General features: G+C 45.4%; 1 protein-coding gene across 1 annotated transcript in view; it reads left to right on the top strand.

The window, feature by feature from the left end:
• Positions 1–16,041, top strand: part of Arid3b (AT-rich interaction domain 3B) — a 52,137-nt gene that overhangs the window by 25,540 nt on the left and 10,556 nt on the right. The window contains exons 3-4 of the mRNA XM_036191693.1: positions 3,982–4,053; positions 4,242–4,314. Of these exons, the coding sequence (XP_036047586.1) occupies positions 3,982–4,053; positions 4,242–4,314 (145 nt within the window). The remainder of the gene's footprint in view (positions 1–3,981; positions 4,054–4,241; positions 4,315–16,041) is intronic.

Raw genomic sequence — 16,041 nt, 5'->3', positions numbered from 1 at the left:
GCCACACTGGATGTCTAAGAAGAATTAATTGGGGGCTGATAACTTTTTAGTCATGTCCACACCCTGATGAGAGGTGAGGAAAACTGGAATTGCACAATTGAGCCATGTATAGCATTCTGTCAGTTGTAAACTGAAAAGGTTCTATAACCAACCTCCCAGCACAGGCAGGAGGAGAGACAGGAGGAGGCAGTGAGTCCCAGGGGAGCTGACCATGTCTCTCAGCAGGTATCATGGCTGTCTCTGTGCTAAGAGCTGGAGACAGCTTCAGGGTGTTTAAGACTAGAGATGCACTCGGGAGGCAGAGCCAGGCAGATCTCTGTGAGTTCAAGGCCAGCCTGGTCTACAGAGCGAGATCCAGGACAGGCACCAAAACTGCACAGAAAAACCTTGTCTCAACCCCCCCCCCCAAAAAAAAAGTAACCAGAACATGAGGTGACAACTCAGAAGGGAAGCCAGGATGCTTCATGAAGAAACTGGCACCCTAGCTGGTCTGTGGGCAGGCGTACAAAGCAGAGTGAATTTAATAACTGCCTGAAGACAAAATACTAATGAGAGATTTCTGCATAGGTCCCAACCAAGTATTTTAAACTAAGAAATGAACTGTCACCGGGCAGTGTGCTGTACTCCTTTAATCCCAGCACTTGAGAGGTAGAGGCAGGTGGATCTGGTGAGTTTGAAGACGGCCAGGGCTACACCGAGAAACGCTGTTTTGAGAAACCAAAAAGAAAAGAAAAGAAATGGACTGTCTTTTCCTTAGAACATGAGAAGGAAGGCTCACACACTCAGGCAACCTTTTTTTCCCTTTCATTCTTAAAAAATAAAGTTAAGTGTCTCATTTCTGCCCTGTGGCCAGCGTCCTTCTCTGTGGTCATTGGGTTAGAGGTGTTTCTGGCTAAACTCCTGTCCCTGTAGAGTATATTGGCATCCACTTTATAATGTAGTTCCCAATTCTTTGTTCTCCTCTCTCCACTCCACCCCTATTGCCGACTCCTCTCTGGACCAAACACATTATAAGCTGCTCCTTACTTTGTACCAATAGCCAGTGCTTGGAATCCCTTGCAATTGGGGCAGAACTGGAGAAAGTAGAGGAGACATAGTGGGACCAAGCTCTTTCCCACCCCTGCCACCCCCAGCATTCTTCTCTTCTCTGTCGTCAGTTGGGTGTTTATTTTCACACATAGCCCTAAGGTGGTCACACTGGCATGCTTGTTCTCACACCCCTCCCCCACTGCTGAAAGCCCCTGCTCATTCAAGGTTGTGGATTAGGTCCTCTCCCTCCAACTGAGAGTGACATAGTTTCTGAGCCTTGGGAATGCCTGCAAGTTACTGTAATTAGCAAATGCTCAGTGTTTTCATCTGAGAGACTGATAAAGAATCCTCCTGTGAGCGTCAGCCTCGGATCTCTAGCTGCAGAGTTGGAAATTGAGCTGCCACAGTAAACAGCTGACATAACAGAAGCACAATGATCCCCCATTAAATGTCTTTCAGCCAATAGGAGCTCCCAGGATAATTGACTTTCCAGCAGGAATTACTGGCTCAAACAAAATCATTGGGCATTAGGGCAACCTACTGCACCCTTTGAAAGGGCTTCAAATATAACGGTCTGGTTTTGCTGACCTAACAGGCATAATTCATCTTGATTATTCATTGTGCTAGTTGCCACCAGATGATACTAGATTTCTGGTGACTATAATTACAATGTGGGGTTGAATTTAACAACAACAGAAAAAAACTACAATGCTTCTGCTTGATTATTGGCTTGGAAGGACACTAGTAACAGTGTCTGCCTCTGGACCTGGTGTGTGCACTGTCCAATCCCTGACCAAGCCCTTTTTTTTTTTTTTTTTTTTTTTTTTTTTAGACAGGGTTTCTCTGTGTAGCTTTTGGAGCCTGTCATGGAACTCACTTTGTAGACCAGGCTGGCTTTGAACTTAAAGAGATTCGCCTGCCTCTGCCTCCCGAGGGCCACCACCCAGCTGACCAAGCACTTTTTTACACACATCTTTCACTAGATAATCGGGAAAGCAATTTGTCGTAGCTTGTTTCATTTCAACTGACAAGATGTCACTTCTCTGTCAGACTTACCTCTCTATATATTGTGTGCTGTTGCTGCTATGAGGAAGAAATGGATCTCCATCTCAGAGCCAATTTTGAGTGGGGAAAGCAAAGTGTGGCCTCAAAAATATAGCTGAATAATGGCCTCTTGCTTTCAGGCACAGGGGTACAGGGTGTGCATATGGGTGCAGAGTAAAATTCGCCCAGGCTATCATTTGGTTTTAGAACAAGATTCCTGTGCAGTCAAGAGTGTTCTAAGAAATCTCTGCTCCTAATCCCTCAGGCCTTCTCCAGCACTTGCACACTCTTGCTAGCAGGGTGGTGTGCCTACATGTGCCTGTGGTCCAGGAGACGGGAGGAAGGAGAGGATGGCCTAGCTTGAGGTATCTGTTGCATCCACCAAGACAGAGTGAACAGAAAACTACACTGGGAGATTTCATACTTGCCACTGACACAGGAGGTGGCTGGACTGTCTCTATGGTATATGTGTTTATGTATCTGTGGAAGAGATTTTTAGTTCAAATAGCAAATTGATTATGTACCAGGCAGTGTGGTATTGTGCTGGAGTACAAAGAAGATAGTAAGATTGATTTTCTATCAAGGACATTCCTTCTGATGGAGATGACATAATTTCAAAAGGCTGAAATTCTGAACTAGCAGCAGACAGAGTCTGCTTCTGGTGTTCTGAATGTAACCGGGTGAAGGATGGGTTTCCAATAGAAGAGGAGTAAGTTACCCAGCTGAATAAAGAATGTTAATCACAGGCATCCTTCCCCTTCCTCCTACTCCATTGAATGGCATTGCTGTGATCTAACCAAAGCTTAGGTTTTATTTGTTTTTTTTGTTCTTGTTGTTTTATTTTATTTTTTAATTTTTAATTTTTTTGGAGCTGAGGATCGAACCCAGGGCCTTGCGCTTGCTAGGCAAGAGTTCTACCCCAACCCCAACATCTCCCCAACACCCCCACACACACACACATACACACAGGGTTTCTCTGTAGTTTTGCACCTTTCCTGGAACTCGATTTGTAGACCAGGCTGGCCTAGAACTCACAGAGATCCGCCTGCCTGTCTCCCAGTGCTGGGATTAAAGGCGTGTGCCACCACCGCCCAGCTTGTTTTGTTGTTGTTGTTGTTGTTGGTTTTGTTTTGTTTTGTTTTTAAAGATTTATTTATTTATTACATATACAGCATGTATGACTGCAGGCCAGAAGAGGGCACCAGATCTCATTACAGATTGTTGTGAGCTGCCATGTGGTTGCTGGGAATTGAACTCAGGACCTCTGGAAGAGCAAGCAGTGCTCTTAACCTCTGAGCCATCTCTCCAGCCCTTGTTTTGTTTTTTAATTTCCTAATGAATATTAAGTTTTGTGCCTAGTCTCACCTCAGGCATAGTCTCAGGCTGTGGTGGCCTGCAGTCCCTCAGGCATTCTCATCACTAGCCTTAGTGTTTCTGATGGTAAGCTGGGTCAAGAGACCAAAACTTGTCCATCTTTGCCTCACTCACTTGGCCCTTCACCTCAGTGCAGTGTTGGGAGCTGAGCTGAGCATCTTTGCAGCCACTGCTCAGTGAGTGTGTCTCAAAATGGCAGTTTGTAGAAAGTCAGCTGGGATGGGGGTTCTTGGAACTCTGGGCTTTTGTGTCATTCTCAGCATTATCAAGCATAAGTGACATCCATCTTTGCCAAGTAAGGGAGGTGGTTCTTTTGAAACCCACCCCACCCACTATCCCAGCTACATACCATATTTTGAAACCACCATCAAAAGCAAAACAGGAAGTCCCTGAAAAAGTGGTAGAGGGTCCTGAATAAGCTTTTCAAGTGTGAGCCAGGAGAGCAGGAATGCTGACGATTTCTCTGAATGAAGGTCTTGCTCTTTCACTCATGATTCCCATTCCCCTCTCAATGTTGTGTTTTGTCCCCTTCAGAATGGTGCTTTGGCCTGGAGTGATGATGCTGATGGAGGCCGGGGAAGAGAGATCTCTCGAGATTTTGCCAAGGTCTGTAATGTCTTTGTGATAAAGATAGAAACAGTTCTGTAGTGGGCTGTATTGTTCCCCTACACATACAGATGTGAGTGGCAGATGAGTCACATGTATAGTTACTCGCGTCTGTAGTATCTCTGGGATAACACCTGCAGTGAGATGGGATGTTTCATTGTGGTTTTTTCTTGGGGTCTGGCCTGCAGCTGTATGAACTGGACGGTGATCCTGAAAGGAAAGAATTTCTGGATGACCTCTTTGTCTTTATGCAGAAGAGGGGTAAGTGTGTTGCCTCGCATTGTTCCAACTAAGTGCTTCCTGAGTGACTGCTGTGTTACTATTGCCCGTCCTCCTTCACTCCTCCCTGTCCAAGGGTTATTTAAATAATTGACAGCCAGCTTGAAGGGAGCAGAGAGGACCTTAGCAAAAGATAGATTTGGTCCTTCCTTAATTTTGTCTCTCTTCTAATTAACTAGTCTCTGGAGACATTTCAAATCCAAATATGTTTTTATTGTAGCCTTAGAAAAGCATGTGGCATGCACTGTTGGTGTAGTTAGTCCCACCTAGACTGACAAAGGTTCTGGAGAGTGTAAAATGTCCCATGCAAAGGAAGGGCCAACATAAAACTATTGGATCTCTGACATATTTGGGATATTCCTGCAAGTTAATTGCTGAGTATGTAGACATCCATTTATAACCCACTTCAAGGTTCTTTGTCTTCCTCTCCCTCCACGCTACCCCCTAGAGCTGGCTGCACTCTGGACCATGTCGTGACTGACTCTTGAGCCCAATGACTCAACTTCCTGGCTTTATATCCTGTCACAGCAATGGGTTCACCAGCTAGGTCAGGCCTCAGGAAACATGGCCAGAACTTCAGCCACCCTGTGAGAAGACCCTTAATAATTTATGTAGCTCCATGTTCATCACCTTCAAGATACAGCCACCACCAGCCACTTCCCTAGAACCCTGCTAATATCTGATCACAGATTCTTTGAGGTCTGTCAGTAAGATCTGGGAATGATTTTTTCTTTGTTCTAGGCTGAGCTGATAGCAGCTAAATATTCTTGAATACACAGCTCCTGTTGGCTCCCTTTCCCCCTTCCTTTCCTTACTCCTCTCCGCCCCTGCCACTCCCTCCTCTCCTTGTTGCTTTTTTCTAAAGCCTATGCCTTCATGGTAGTGAGCACTCACTGCTGGTTTGCTTTAAAAGACAGTAGAAAGGTTAGAGGCTTTGCTCCTCTGTCTCCAAGCCTATCTGAGCAGTATATGCAGCCCTAATTAGTTTACTCCTCTAACAGTTCTCTGGAGCTGGTATGTGTGAGTACAAAACAAAAATACAGCCCTGAAAGATAATGTGACTGGCAGCAGGGAAACTCCCTATGCCCTGAGAGAGAGAAATCCACTTAATACTTTGGGCTCGCCTTCCAATTACCTTTTAATTATTTACAAGCTCCACAAGCCCAGCTGGTGCAAAGCCAGGCGCTGATCCTCTCTCAGAGGGGCTGCCGTAGCAATATAGATTTGAATCAGTGGTGGAGCTCCACCGCTTTATTTTTCTACTTTATTGTTTTTCTCTCTTCCCAGAAGGGTTTTCGAAAGGAAATGTAAGCTAGAGCAGCCTAGCCATGGGTGAAGGTTGGTAATTGTCGGCTCCTTCATGTTTCCTTTAGACTTGTGGCTCCTGGAGGACAGTCACTTTGTCATCCCTCTGTCTCTGGAGCCAGGCAGGTGGTGCTTAGGCTGTTTGCTGTCTGAGCATCTTGTTGGTTCTCCTGACTCACCTTGCCCTGCAGGTGGCTGAGCTGCCTGGAGCCTGGTGTAGATCTGCTTCATTTCCATAGCAATACTGTAGATTAGGTCAGTGGTAGGGAGCAATATTCATGGCCTTGCTGTCCTGGGGCCCGACAGCGAGTCGTCCAGCATGTTTTTGAGGGAGGGCAGCTGTTAGTGATGTCGGTCTATAGCTCTTTGGGCCTGTCTTCAACACTTTTGCCAAACATTTCACCATTTGCTGGCATCACCAAGAGAGTAAAGACAACTGAATCCCCTGCTTGTTAGTTACTGTAATGTAGATTTTCTTTGCCTTAGCAGTCGTTGACTTTGGGGACTGGATTATCTTTTTTTTTTTTTTTTTTTTTTTTTTGTGGAAGTAGACTTGTACACTGTAGAATATCAGCAGTATCTTTGGCCTCTTCCCAGTAAATTTCAATAGCAGTGCTCTGCCATGGTACCTAGAAATGTCTCTGGAAGCTAGGTATAGAGCATATACCTGCTGTAATCTCTCCACTTGGGGAGTAGAAATAGGAGGATTAGAGTTCAAGGCCAACCTCAGGTACAAGGTATTGGAAGCCAGCCTTGACTACAAGAAATCCTGGAAAGAAATGCTTCTAGATATTGTAAATGGCCTTTGGGGAAAATTGCCCTCCAGAAAGAGCCACTGCCATGTCATTGGAAAGAGTAAGTAGAAAGTTTTCTCTGCAGGGAAAAAAAAACCTCCATGGATATCATCTTACCTCATTTTAGGGTCGGCTTTTGTCAGGCTCCCCACCCATCTGCTTGAAAGGATGGAATTGAGCCTCAGGAGCTTACATGGCAGTGGAGCACAGAGACAGTCTCTGAGACAGGCCCTGGACCTCCTTTATGGAACACTGTAGCTACTAGTTTAGGGTAGAGTGGGGAGTGAGTTGAGAAGCAGGTGTAGTCTGTTCTTACTTGTCACTCTTCAGAGTGGACTGTGTGGGGTGTTGGAAGTGTTGGTCTCCTAAACTGGGATCTCAGCAGCAGTTGATTCCACCGGATTTAGTGTACAAGCCTGGATTTTAAAGTCCTGGTGATGCTCCCCTGGGCTGGGCAGCTTCCATATAGCAAGCACCTCAGAGGAAGTAGACAGGGCTCTGAGGGAGGCAGCACACAGCAGGCTGCCACAAACGACTGCAGCTGCAGGTGATAAAAACAGTCATCATGTGGGAAGGGGCACAGGTTGTAACTGCTGCTTTGTGCTGCCTCCCGCCTGTTAACACATTTGGGTGAATTGACTGCAACAGATGGGCCTTTCAGCCTTTGGCCTTTAGTTTCTAGGCCTATCCCAGTTACTTACACCCTGGTGGCCCCTCCCCTCCCAATAGGTCAGTCTGTCAGGAGAGGAGCCTAAGATCACGGTGGGCTGAGCTCCTGCTGGCCTAAGGAAATGAGGCCCTCCAAGACGGAAAAGGCTGTGGATTGTGCAAAGCCAGGCAAACACCCACCCTTTTCCATGATTGTGAAAGCCTTCTCTCTGGCCGCACCTTCCTTGTCTGTAAGATGTTGAAGGTTCTGTGCTCTACTTCCATGATTGCTCTGCTAAGTAAGCTCCCTACAGGCCACGGCTACCCTTGGGGAGAAACAAGAAAAGAAGCTGTTAGTCGTTCCCTATCAGAATAATTCTATGAAGGTACCCAAGATTCTCTAAGAGACCAAATGCTTCTTCCCTTTTGCCAAATAGCACATTCTTCTTTTGTGGACTGAAGCCAAATTGAATTACACAAATTATGTTGCTTTAAGAATCTTTTCCAGGCAGAACATTGTTCTCAGAATGATGCTTAGATTTCAAAGTTCTAGTGTCCTTTTTTTGCTTTATATATATGCCAAAGAGTGGGGTGTGTGTGTGTGTGTGTGTGTGTGTGTGTGTGTGTGTGTAGGGGGGTGTTGCCAAAAATAAAGCCAAACAGTAAAATAAAATACAATTGTCTGCTAATTTAGCTCACTGTGGGTAGTTTCTGAACTTTTATTCGCTTATGCAATGACCGTTTAGTTTTCCAGTGCCGAAGAGGATGGGCTAATTTCTAAGTCTGATAGCAAAGGCCATGTGTAGGTGGTTGCATTCTCACTTCTGTAAGAAAGAAAAGCTCTTTCCCTGAGAAGAAAACAGAAGTGTGAGCTCTGGTGGTGGTGGTGGTGGTAATGTGATTTTACAGTGTTTTTGTTTTTGTTTGTTTTTGTTTTTGAGCTGAGGATCGAACCCAGGGCCTTGTGCTTGCTAGGCAAGCGCTCTACCACTGAGCTAAATCCCCGGCCCATTTACAGTTATTTTTTAATATCATCCTATATACTTTGCAGAACATTTTCAATCTATTATGTATGTGATCCTTTGCCACCAAGAGCTCCAGATCGGTGGGATAGAAAGAGCAAAAGTTAAACTGTGACCATAAAGAATCAGCCCTAAGGTTAGGGGACTTAACCCAAATCCGGAGAGCAGACTTAGCATTTGGTCTCCTAAGGCATAGGCCAGTGCTCTTTACTAGAGACTTGTCCCTAACACCAGCAAACCCATGGCTTACTTTTAGAGACTCAGGCAAGCCTTGTCCCCCACTGTAGCATAGGGTACTCACCACTTCACTGGCCACTGTCTAGTAGAGGATTTGCTTGACTCAGAGTAGAATGTTGCGTGCAAGGGGAATCCTCATCTCTAGGTCAGTTGTATCTCTTGGAAGGACAAGTGTAACAGCTCAGCAATCTGCTATTTGCTGAGGCAGGATGAGGCAGTGAACCTTGGAGAAACCCAGAATACTCTCTAGCAAATTGTCCTTTCTGTCTCTACATTCCCATCCCCACTCTTGACATGTCAGGGTAAGCCACTGCATGGTCACAGGGAAAACATTTTTTGTCAAGACCTTACTCACAGATCTGCCCTCATGCCAGTTCCATCACAGCCACAAACTGGCCTTGATTTTTCCCCAGTGGATTGTTAGATTTGGTTTTGGTGTGCATATACAAAGAATTTACTGTGGGAAAAGAGCTTGGTCTGCCTCAAAGTGCAATTTGAGTGTTTTCCCTTCTGTTGTGTGCTTATCTATCCATCTCAGGCAAGGAAATGTTCTGACATATATTGCTTTGCCTTTTGGTGGAGGTGGTTTCTTCTGTGTTCTGGTATCTTGCCGTAAATGCTCTGTGCCCTGGACACGCTTTCTAATAGACTAAGATGTTGTCTGTCAGATGGAATGGGTTTGGAAGCTTTATCTTCAAAGTTCTGCAAGTGAGAGCCTGAAATGCAAATCTGTGATAATCTCAGGGTTAGTCTTTGAATTAGAGCCTTTTCTCTCCCCCAGGTGATCCAGCTGCTGCTGCTAAGTACTGTTTTTCTTCCTCCTATCTTTAATTGTCACTTAATACCATATACCTTCCCAGCTGTCCATAATAATGGGAAAGGGAGTCTGGTTTTTCAGTGGTATAATTAATTTGAATTCCTCACTTTTATTAATTTCACCTTTCCCCTTCAAAAATCTTGCATTGGTGAATTAACACATGGTAAAATTAAATTATGTATAGTGTTCTGTCCCTCTGTTGTTGTGTGGGTCAGCATTTTAAGAGCTGGCCTAAGGAACTTAAACCATTAGGACAAGGTGAGGAGCTGTGAGGTTGTTACCACAGATGGCAGAAGAAGCAGATAGCCGTGTGTGCCCCAGCCTAACTACTGTCCCTCTCCTCTGAACTTTGGCAAGATGTGATCCACTAACAAACAAACAGGTGGACCACAGCCGACCTCCTTCAAACCCTTTGTTAACCTTTGAACTCAGGGGTTTGTGCATGCTGAGCTAGCACTGTACTGTAAAGTAAGAGATAGTATGGTCATAGCCATGACTTTATTATTAATCACAGCAGAATGTGACATCACCTAAAGCAAACCCAAGCTGTAGTATCAAAAAGGCTCGTTTAAAATTAGCTTCCCAGGTTGTAGCACAGCCAGAGTCTTACTTATTTCTGATGGAAGAGTAAATGTGAGTAATAAGTCTTGTCTCAATTAGATAATGTGATACCACACAACATAAGAATGATCTGCTACCTGCACACCCAGGACAATTCTGACAGACCTAATGTGGGGCAAAAGCCAGACGTAAAAGGTTATACTATGATTATTACATTATGATTCCATTTCTATAAAGTTCAAGAAAATGCACATCAGAATGGTGGGCACCTCCAGCACTGGTGTAGGGTGGGAGGGGGAATGTTATTAGGAGGGAAGGGCTTTGAGGGAAACTAGAAATTTTCATATTCTAACCTGAGGGTGCTTATGGAAAATCCTTGGCCTACTCAGATTAGTGTACTTCACACGTGTAAGTTACAGATCCATGCTGTGGGCATTTGGAAGCCGAGGGCTTAAGTATATCAGTCATTCTAATGATGGCTATTGGCATGCTCTTGCTTTTGCCTTTCCTTGTGTAATACCATAGCACAAACTGCTGCAGACTGCTGGACACTGCTACCCAAGCTCCTATTGGAGGATATGTTCTTCATGAAGTAATCAGAGGAAGAAATCATCAGTTATTTCCTTTCTTGCTCTCAAGGAACAAGCCAAGGATTAATATACAGATGAATGAGTGGTTGGGATGTCAGCCTGCCTGCCTGTATACATTCCCATCTAACTTGGATTTTAACTCCTCTAGACTCCTTGGTTGGCTGTCTTGACAGTCAGGCTATGGTTGTGATTAATGACCCTTTTCAAAGCCAGGAAAAAAACAGCAAGGATCCCTGGCAGAGCCACACCCTAGGTCCTGGGCCCTCCTCACCCCTGACCAGTAGGCAGAAAACACCCTTTGAATCTCTTTGCCCAGATTGTTGCTGGTCTTCATTGGAACAGGCCATTCTCTGATGGAAAGGAAGGGGTTTCCTTCCCCTCAGCATTCCCCTAGACTCCCATATTTGTGTCTTGAGCCAAAGGCAGCTGTCTCTTTGCCTTTCCCCTACTCTAGCTACATCTGTATCACCTGAGTGATAAAGAAGGTACCAGCCCAGGGAGCAGCTTCTGCCTAGCCATATCTACACTGGAAGCTCCTGATGACACCTCTAGCCTACTGGTACTGTCCAGCAGCATTCCCACCAACAAGGGTTAAAGCCCCAGGAATCTCAAAGGCTTTGCTTGGGTCCCTTGCCCTCATAAAAGCCTTTTACATCCGTCCCTGGGGCTGCCTTAGGCTCCCTGGCTGAAATCTGATAAGGGCCCTCTTTGTTGCAGCTGTCAGTCTCCTTTATTGAGGAGGGAACTAGAGACCAGTGGCATTTCTTGGGGTACAGATAAGGCCCTGGATTCCTGTCAGAGTGAGCATGATTAATTACCCTCAATCGTAGCTCTTGCTTTGATAGCAGTGACTGACAGTCCACAGGCTTCCCTGTCAAGTTCCCCCCCCAGACACCCCCTCCCCATTAGAGTAGAGATCTTCTGCAGGGCCACCACTGCGACCCCCAGAGTTCTTTTCCATGGGTGTTTGCTTCCTTGCTGCAGCCCTACAGTTGCTTTTGCATGTCTCTCTCAAGCAGAGACTCTCCTGGCATAGAGAAAGATCTAACATAGACCAGAGAGCAGCCAGAGACCCTTTCCCTTCTCTAGAAATCTGGGGAAGCAGCCATTGCTTGTGGCCATGAACTTCCTAGACCAGATCCTAGATCATCAAGTCTCATGGTAGTCCTTCAAAAGAGAAGAGGCCTAATTAACCATTTCAAGGTCATATGGCAGCCTTAGTCCCTAATTCAGGCAGGCTCCTAAAACAAAACCCCCACCTTCAGTAATAATTACAAGTACCAGTTTTTATTTTAATTTTTGACTCATTCATTCTTTTTCGGTTTTTCAAGACAGGGTTTCTCTGTGTAGCCTGTTCTGGAACTCGCTCTGTAGCTCAGGCTGGCCTTGAACTCAGAGATCCACCTGCCTCTGCCTCCCCCGAGTGCTGGGATCAAAGATGTGTGCCACCACCGCCACCACCCAGCTGACTCATTCATTCTTAAGCCTTTAAAACTGAAAGTCACCTAAACCACATTCTTCATTTCTGTCCTACTTTATGTCAGCTTGACACAAGCTAGCCAGAGTCATCAGAGAGGAGAGGTCCTCAGTTGAGAAAATACCGCCATAAGATGGGGCTGTAGGCAAGCCTGTGGGGCATTTTCTTCATTAGTGATTGATGGAAGAGGGTCCACCCCAGTGTGGGTGAGGACTCCCCCGAGCTGGTGGTCCTGGGTTCTATAAGAAAATAGGCGGGCTGGAGAGATGGTTCAGTGGTTAAGAGCACTGGCTGTTCTTCTAGAGGTCCTAGGTTCAATTCCCAGCAACCACATGGTGGCTCACAACCATCTGTAATGAGATCTGGCACATAGACAGGACACCGTATACATAATACACAATAAATAAATCTTTAAAAAAAAAAAAAAGAAGAAGAAGAAGAAAAGAAAATAGGCTGAGCAAGACAGTAAGCAGCCATCCTCCAGGCCCTGTGTCAGCCCCTATCTCCAGGTTCCTGCCAGGTTTGAGTTCCTGCCTTGGCTTCCCTCAGTGTTCTGTGGTTTAGGATATATAAGCCAAATAAACCCTTTCCTCTCCAAGTTACTTTTGGTCATGGTGTTTCATCAGAGCGATAGAAACCCTAACCAAGACAATTTCACAGATGAAACTGTGGCCTGAATCTGCCATCTCCCATGTACACACACCCTGATAATTGGCACAGTCCTCTAGCAGACTTCCTTGTCATAGTAGCATCTCCTTTGGACAAGGGAAACGGCTTCCAGGTCCACTCAGTGCAAAGCAAACTGCCAGGAAACCAGCCTGTGTTGGTTCTCCTATTTGTCAGAAAAATCAGAGGCAAGGCAGGTTTTTGTGTGGTTTATCTGGGTAGTGTAAGAAAAGCGCATCGTGTTTCTGAGGGAGCTCAGGAGCCAGCCTGCTCTGGGAGCAATGTTAACACTCTTAACAGAGAGCTAGCCTCAAACCAGACATACAGTACCAGTCCTCTTGTGGACTCAGTACCAGGAACCTCCTCTGGAACCTGAGTGTCTGAGCAGTGAAGGGAAACAGAGCCTTGGCTTTCTGTGCACAGAGCTGCAGTCTCTGGTGTGAGAAGATAGTTGCCAGGGTGTCTGCTCACCCTGTGGGTGAGCTGAGTGAGGTTCCTGGTGAAGTTACATTACAGGTTTGACTTCAAACACTGCTCTGGCCTTTCTTACCTCCTCAGGTCTGTTTCCTTCCCTAAGCCATTCCCAGTCTAATACCTGAGTGTTCTGCAGTAGTGTTGCCCTTCATAGACTGCCAGTGGCCAGAGCCTAGTCTAGTGACTGCTTCAAATGAACGTGAAAGTCCTTTCTGAGGAACTGCTTTGCGGAGCTCCGCGTTTTGATCTATAGTACAGGCTGTCACGGCTTGTATCCACACCTTATTTTCAGTCAGAAAACAGCCTGCAAGTGCTGGCACACGCCTTTAATCCCAGCAGAGGCAGGTGAACCTCGGAGGGAGGGAGGGAGGGAGGGAGGGAGGGAGGGAGTATGAACAAACACTGGCACCTTCATCTTGCACACCTGGCTCTGCTCCAGATGAATGATGACCATTTCAAAAAGTAGGATGCGTTATTTCTTTTGGAAGTTGGGTTAGTGTTGAAATAATCCAGAAGAAAATAGTGCTGTTCAGACATGGTGATCTGAAATGTATCTGGCTCTCCACAGACCTTCTGAAGAACAGTACATGTCCAATGGTAGACCCTGCTGTGCTGGTTAAGTGCTCAGCTACAGATGACCCATGTGTTCTATAACCCAGCCATCTTCTCTCTGCACTTCCTCTCCTCACTCCTCCACTGATGGAATAACAGTTGCTCTGCCTGCCAACACCCCGCCTCTGCATCCATTTGTCTCCTGCTAGACTTTGTAACTGGGAGCCAGAGCAGAGACCTCGCTCATTCTGAGCTTCTTCAATAATGACTGTGATCCAAATGATCCAGGGCAGGACCTGACAGGGGACAGCCTGTTCAGGCCTGTCACCATTAGACAGTCAAAGCTAGTGATGAGTCTCATTGAGTGGGTCTCATGTTGTCCAAGGCTGGCCTGTGTAGTAGAAAATGAACTCCTGCCTCCACCTCCCAAGTACCAGGATTACAGCCATGTACCCCATCACTCCCAGAAAGAAACATCATTGTTTAATCTGCCTAATAAGCTGATTTAGCCACAATAATATTCGAGCATGAAGGAAAAATAACCCCTGCTTTTACATAGCTCACAGTCCTGGGAAACTATTTGAACAGATAGGAAACAATGAGAGCAGTTTGCTTAATTTGGAAGGGTGTCACAGAAATCATGAGAGGGAAAGAACCTGTGTGAACTGGAGTAGTTGGAAAGTTCTCCCAGGGCTGGAGAGATAGCTCAGTGGTTAAGAGCACCAGCTACTCTTCCAGAGGGTCCAGGTTCAATTCCCATCACCAACATGACAGCTCACAACTGTTTGTAACTCTCAGTTCCAGGGGATCAGACACCCTCATACAGACACACGCACAGGTAAAACACTAATGCACATAAAAATAAGTCATTAAAAAGGAAATCTTAAGAAAGTTCTCCCTTGGGGCAGTGGATACTGAAGAACAGACAGCATGGAGACATAAGTGGAGATAAGTTCTGGCAGAACTGAGGAGGGGTAGTAGAGGCAAAAGTAGGCTTGGCTTGAGGGTGGTGTTGAGAAGGTTCAGCTGACTAGAGCAAGAACAGTTACTGGGAATTGCTGAAAATAGACCATCTTTATGAAGTATTGGTGAATGTGGATCATATGACCTAGATGCGTGAGATAGGATAAGCCCTGACGCTTTGTAGACTTTTAAATAAGCAAGTGAAGGGCTGGAGAGATGGCTCAGAGGTTAAGAGTGCTGGCTGCTCTTCCAGAGGACCTGGGTTCACTTCTCAGCACCCACACAGCAGCTCACAACTGTCTATAACTCCAGTTCCAAGGGATATGACACCCTCACACATGCAGGCAAAACACCAATGTACATAAAATACAAATAAATAAATCATTTAAAAAATAAGCAAGTGAAATACCTAGTAAGAGTAGAAGATGATCTGGCCGTAGCGTGCAGATCATAGGTGCAGATCACAGGCTGCTGCAGGTGACAATGACCTGACCCAGGTTGGTGGCCCAGGCCAAAAAGGAAAAATACTTGTGAGAGGTACCTCAGAGGAAGAGGCGGTGGAGCCTCCCAACAACCTGTTGCTTACAATGCACTTCTTGTTTACTTAGGTAATATTATATCCTTCTGGGGTCTTTGATGTAGTTGAAGACTAAATAACTATAATTTTCCTTAGTTATGATATAAGATAAATTAGATATGAAACCTTAGACTCACAAATATAGGACAGATAAAATATTTTCTTTAATTTTGCCAAATACAAATAGACTAGATATTATAACTAATTCTTGCTTGATAACTATTCTAGTGTATGTAATTTTACTATGTTAAAAATTAAAACTTTGATTTTTGATTAGACAAAAAAGGGGAAATGCTGTGGGATGTCTTTCTACATGCTATGAATATGTGTCAATAAATAAAGCTACATTGGCCTATGGCAAGGCAGCTTAGAAGCAAGTGGACAGTCCAAACAGATATACAGAGAGAAGAAAGAGGAAAGGGAAACACCAAGATGCTAGCAGACCAATGATGCCACAGCCACGTGGCAACTTATAGATTAATAAAAATGGGTTAAGTATAAGAGCTAGCTAGCAAGAAGCTTGCCATAGGCCATACAATTGGTAATGAATATAAGCCTCTAATGATTATTTGATCACGGCTGTGGGTCCGGGCAGGACCGGAGGAACTTTCCAGCTACAGGAAGTGGGTGATGAGCATAGTCAGGACCCATCTACTGTCTTACTTGTGAGGTCTGTGGTATTGCTGGGAGGAGAGGCAGAGAGAGGGTAAGCAGCCAGGCTGAGGAGGTGAAGGTGAGGTCGGTGTGCAAACCTACAAAAGAAGATGGTACCAGCCCTGACCTGCACAACTCCACCATCTCAGGCATTTTGTCTTCATGGTAGGAATGGGTTCGCTATTGAGAACAGCACAGAAAACAGTGCTCCACCTGGAGCTGTGAGTCTTGGGGTCTGTCAGATACCTGGTGTTTACTGTATTAATTTGTGTTGGTTCCTTTGTCTTTTTATTGATGTATTTAGAGACAGTGGTCAGTGGTCTATGTATCAGACACTCGCCTTGAACTTGAGATTCCCTTGTCACAGGCTTC

The sequence above is a fragment of the Onychomys torridus genome, chromosome 7 (assembly GCF_903995425.1).
Source record: "Onychomys torridus chromosome 7, mOncTor1.1, whole genome shotgun sequence".
NCBI classification, from domain to species: Eukaryota; Metazoa; Chordata; class Mammalia; order Rodentia; family Cricetidae; genus Onychomys; species Onychomys torridus.
The sequence above is the reverse complement of the archived record's forward strand: the minus strand, read 5'-3'. Positions and strand labels throughout refer to the sequence as shown.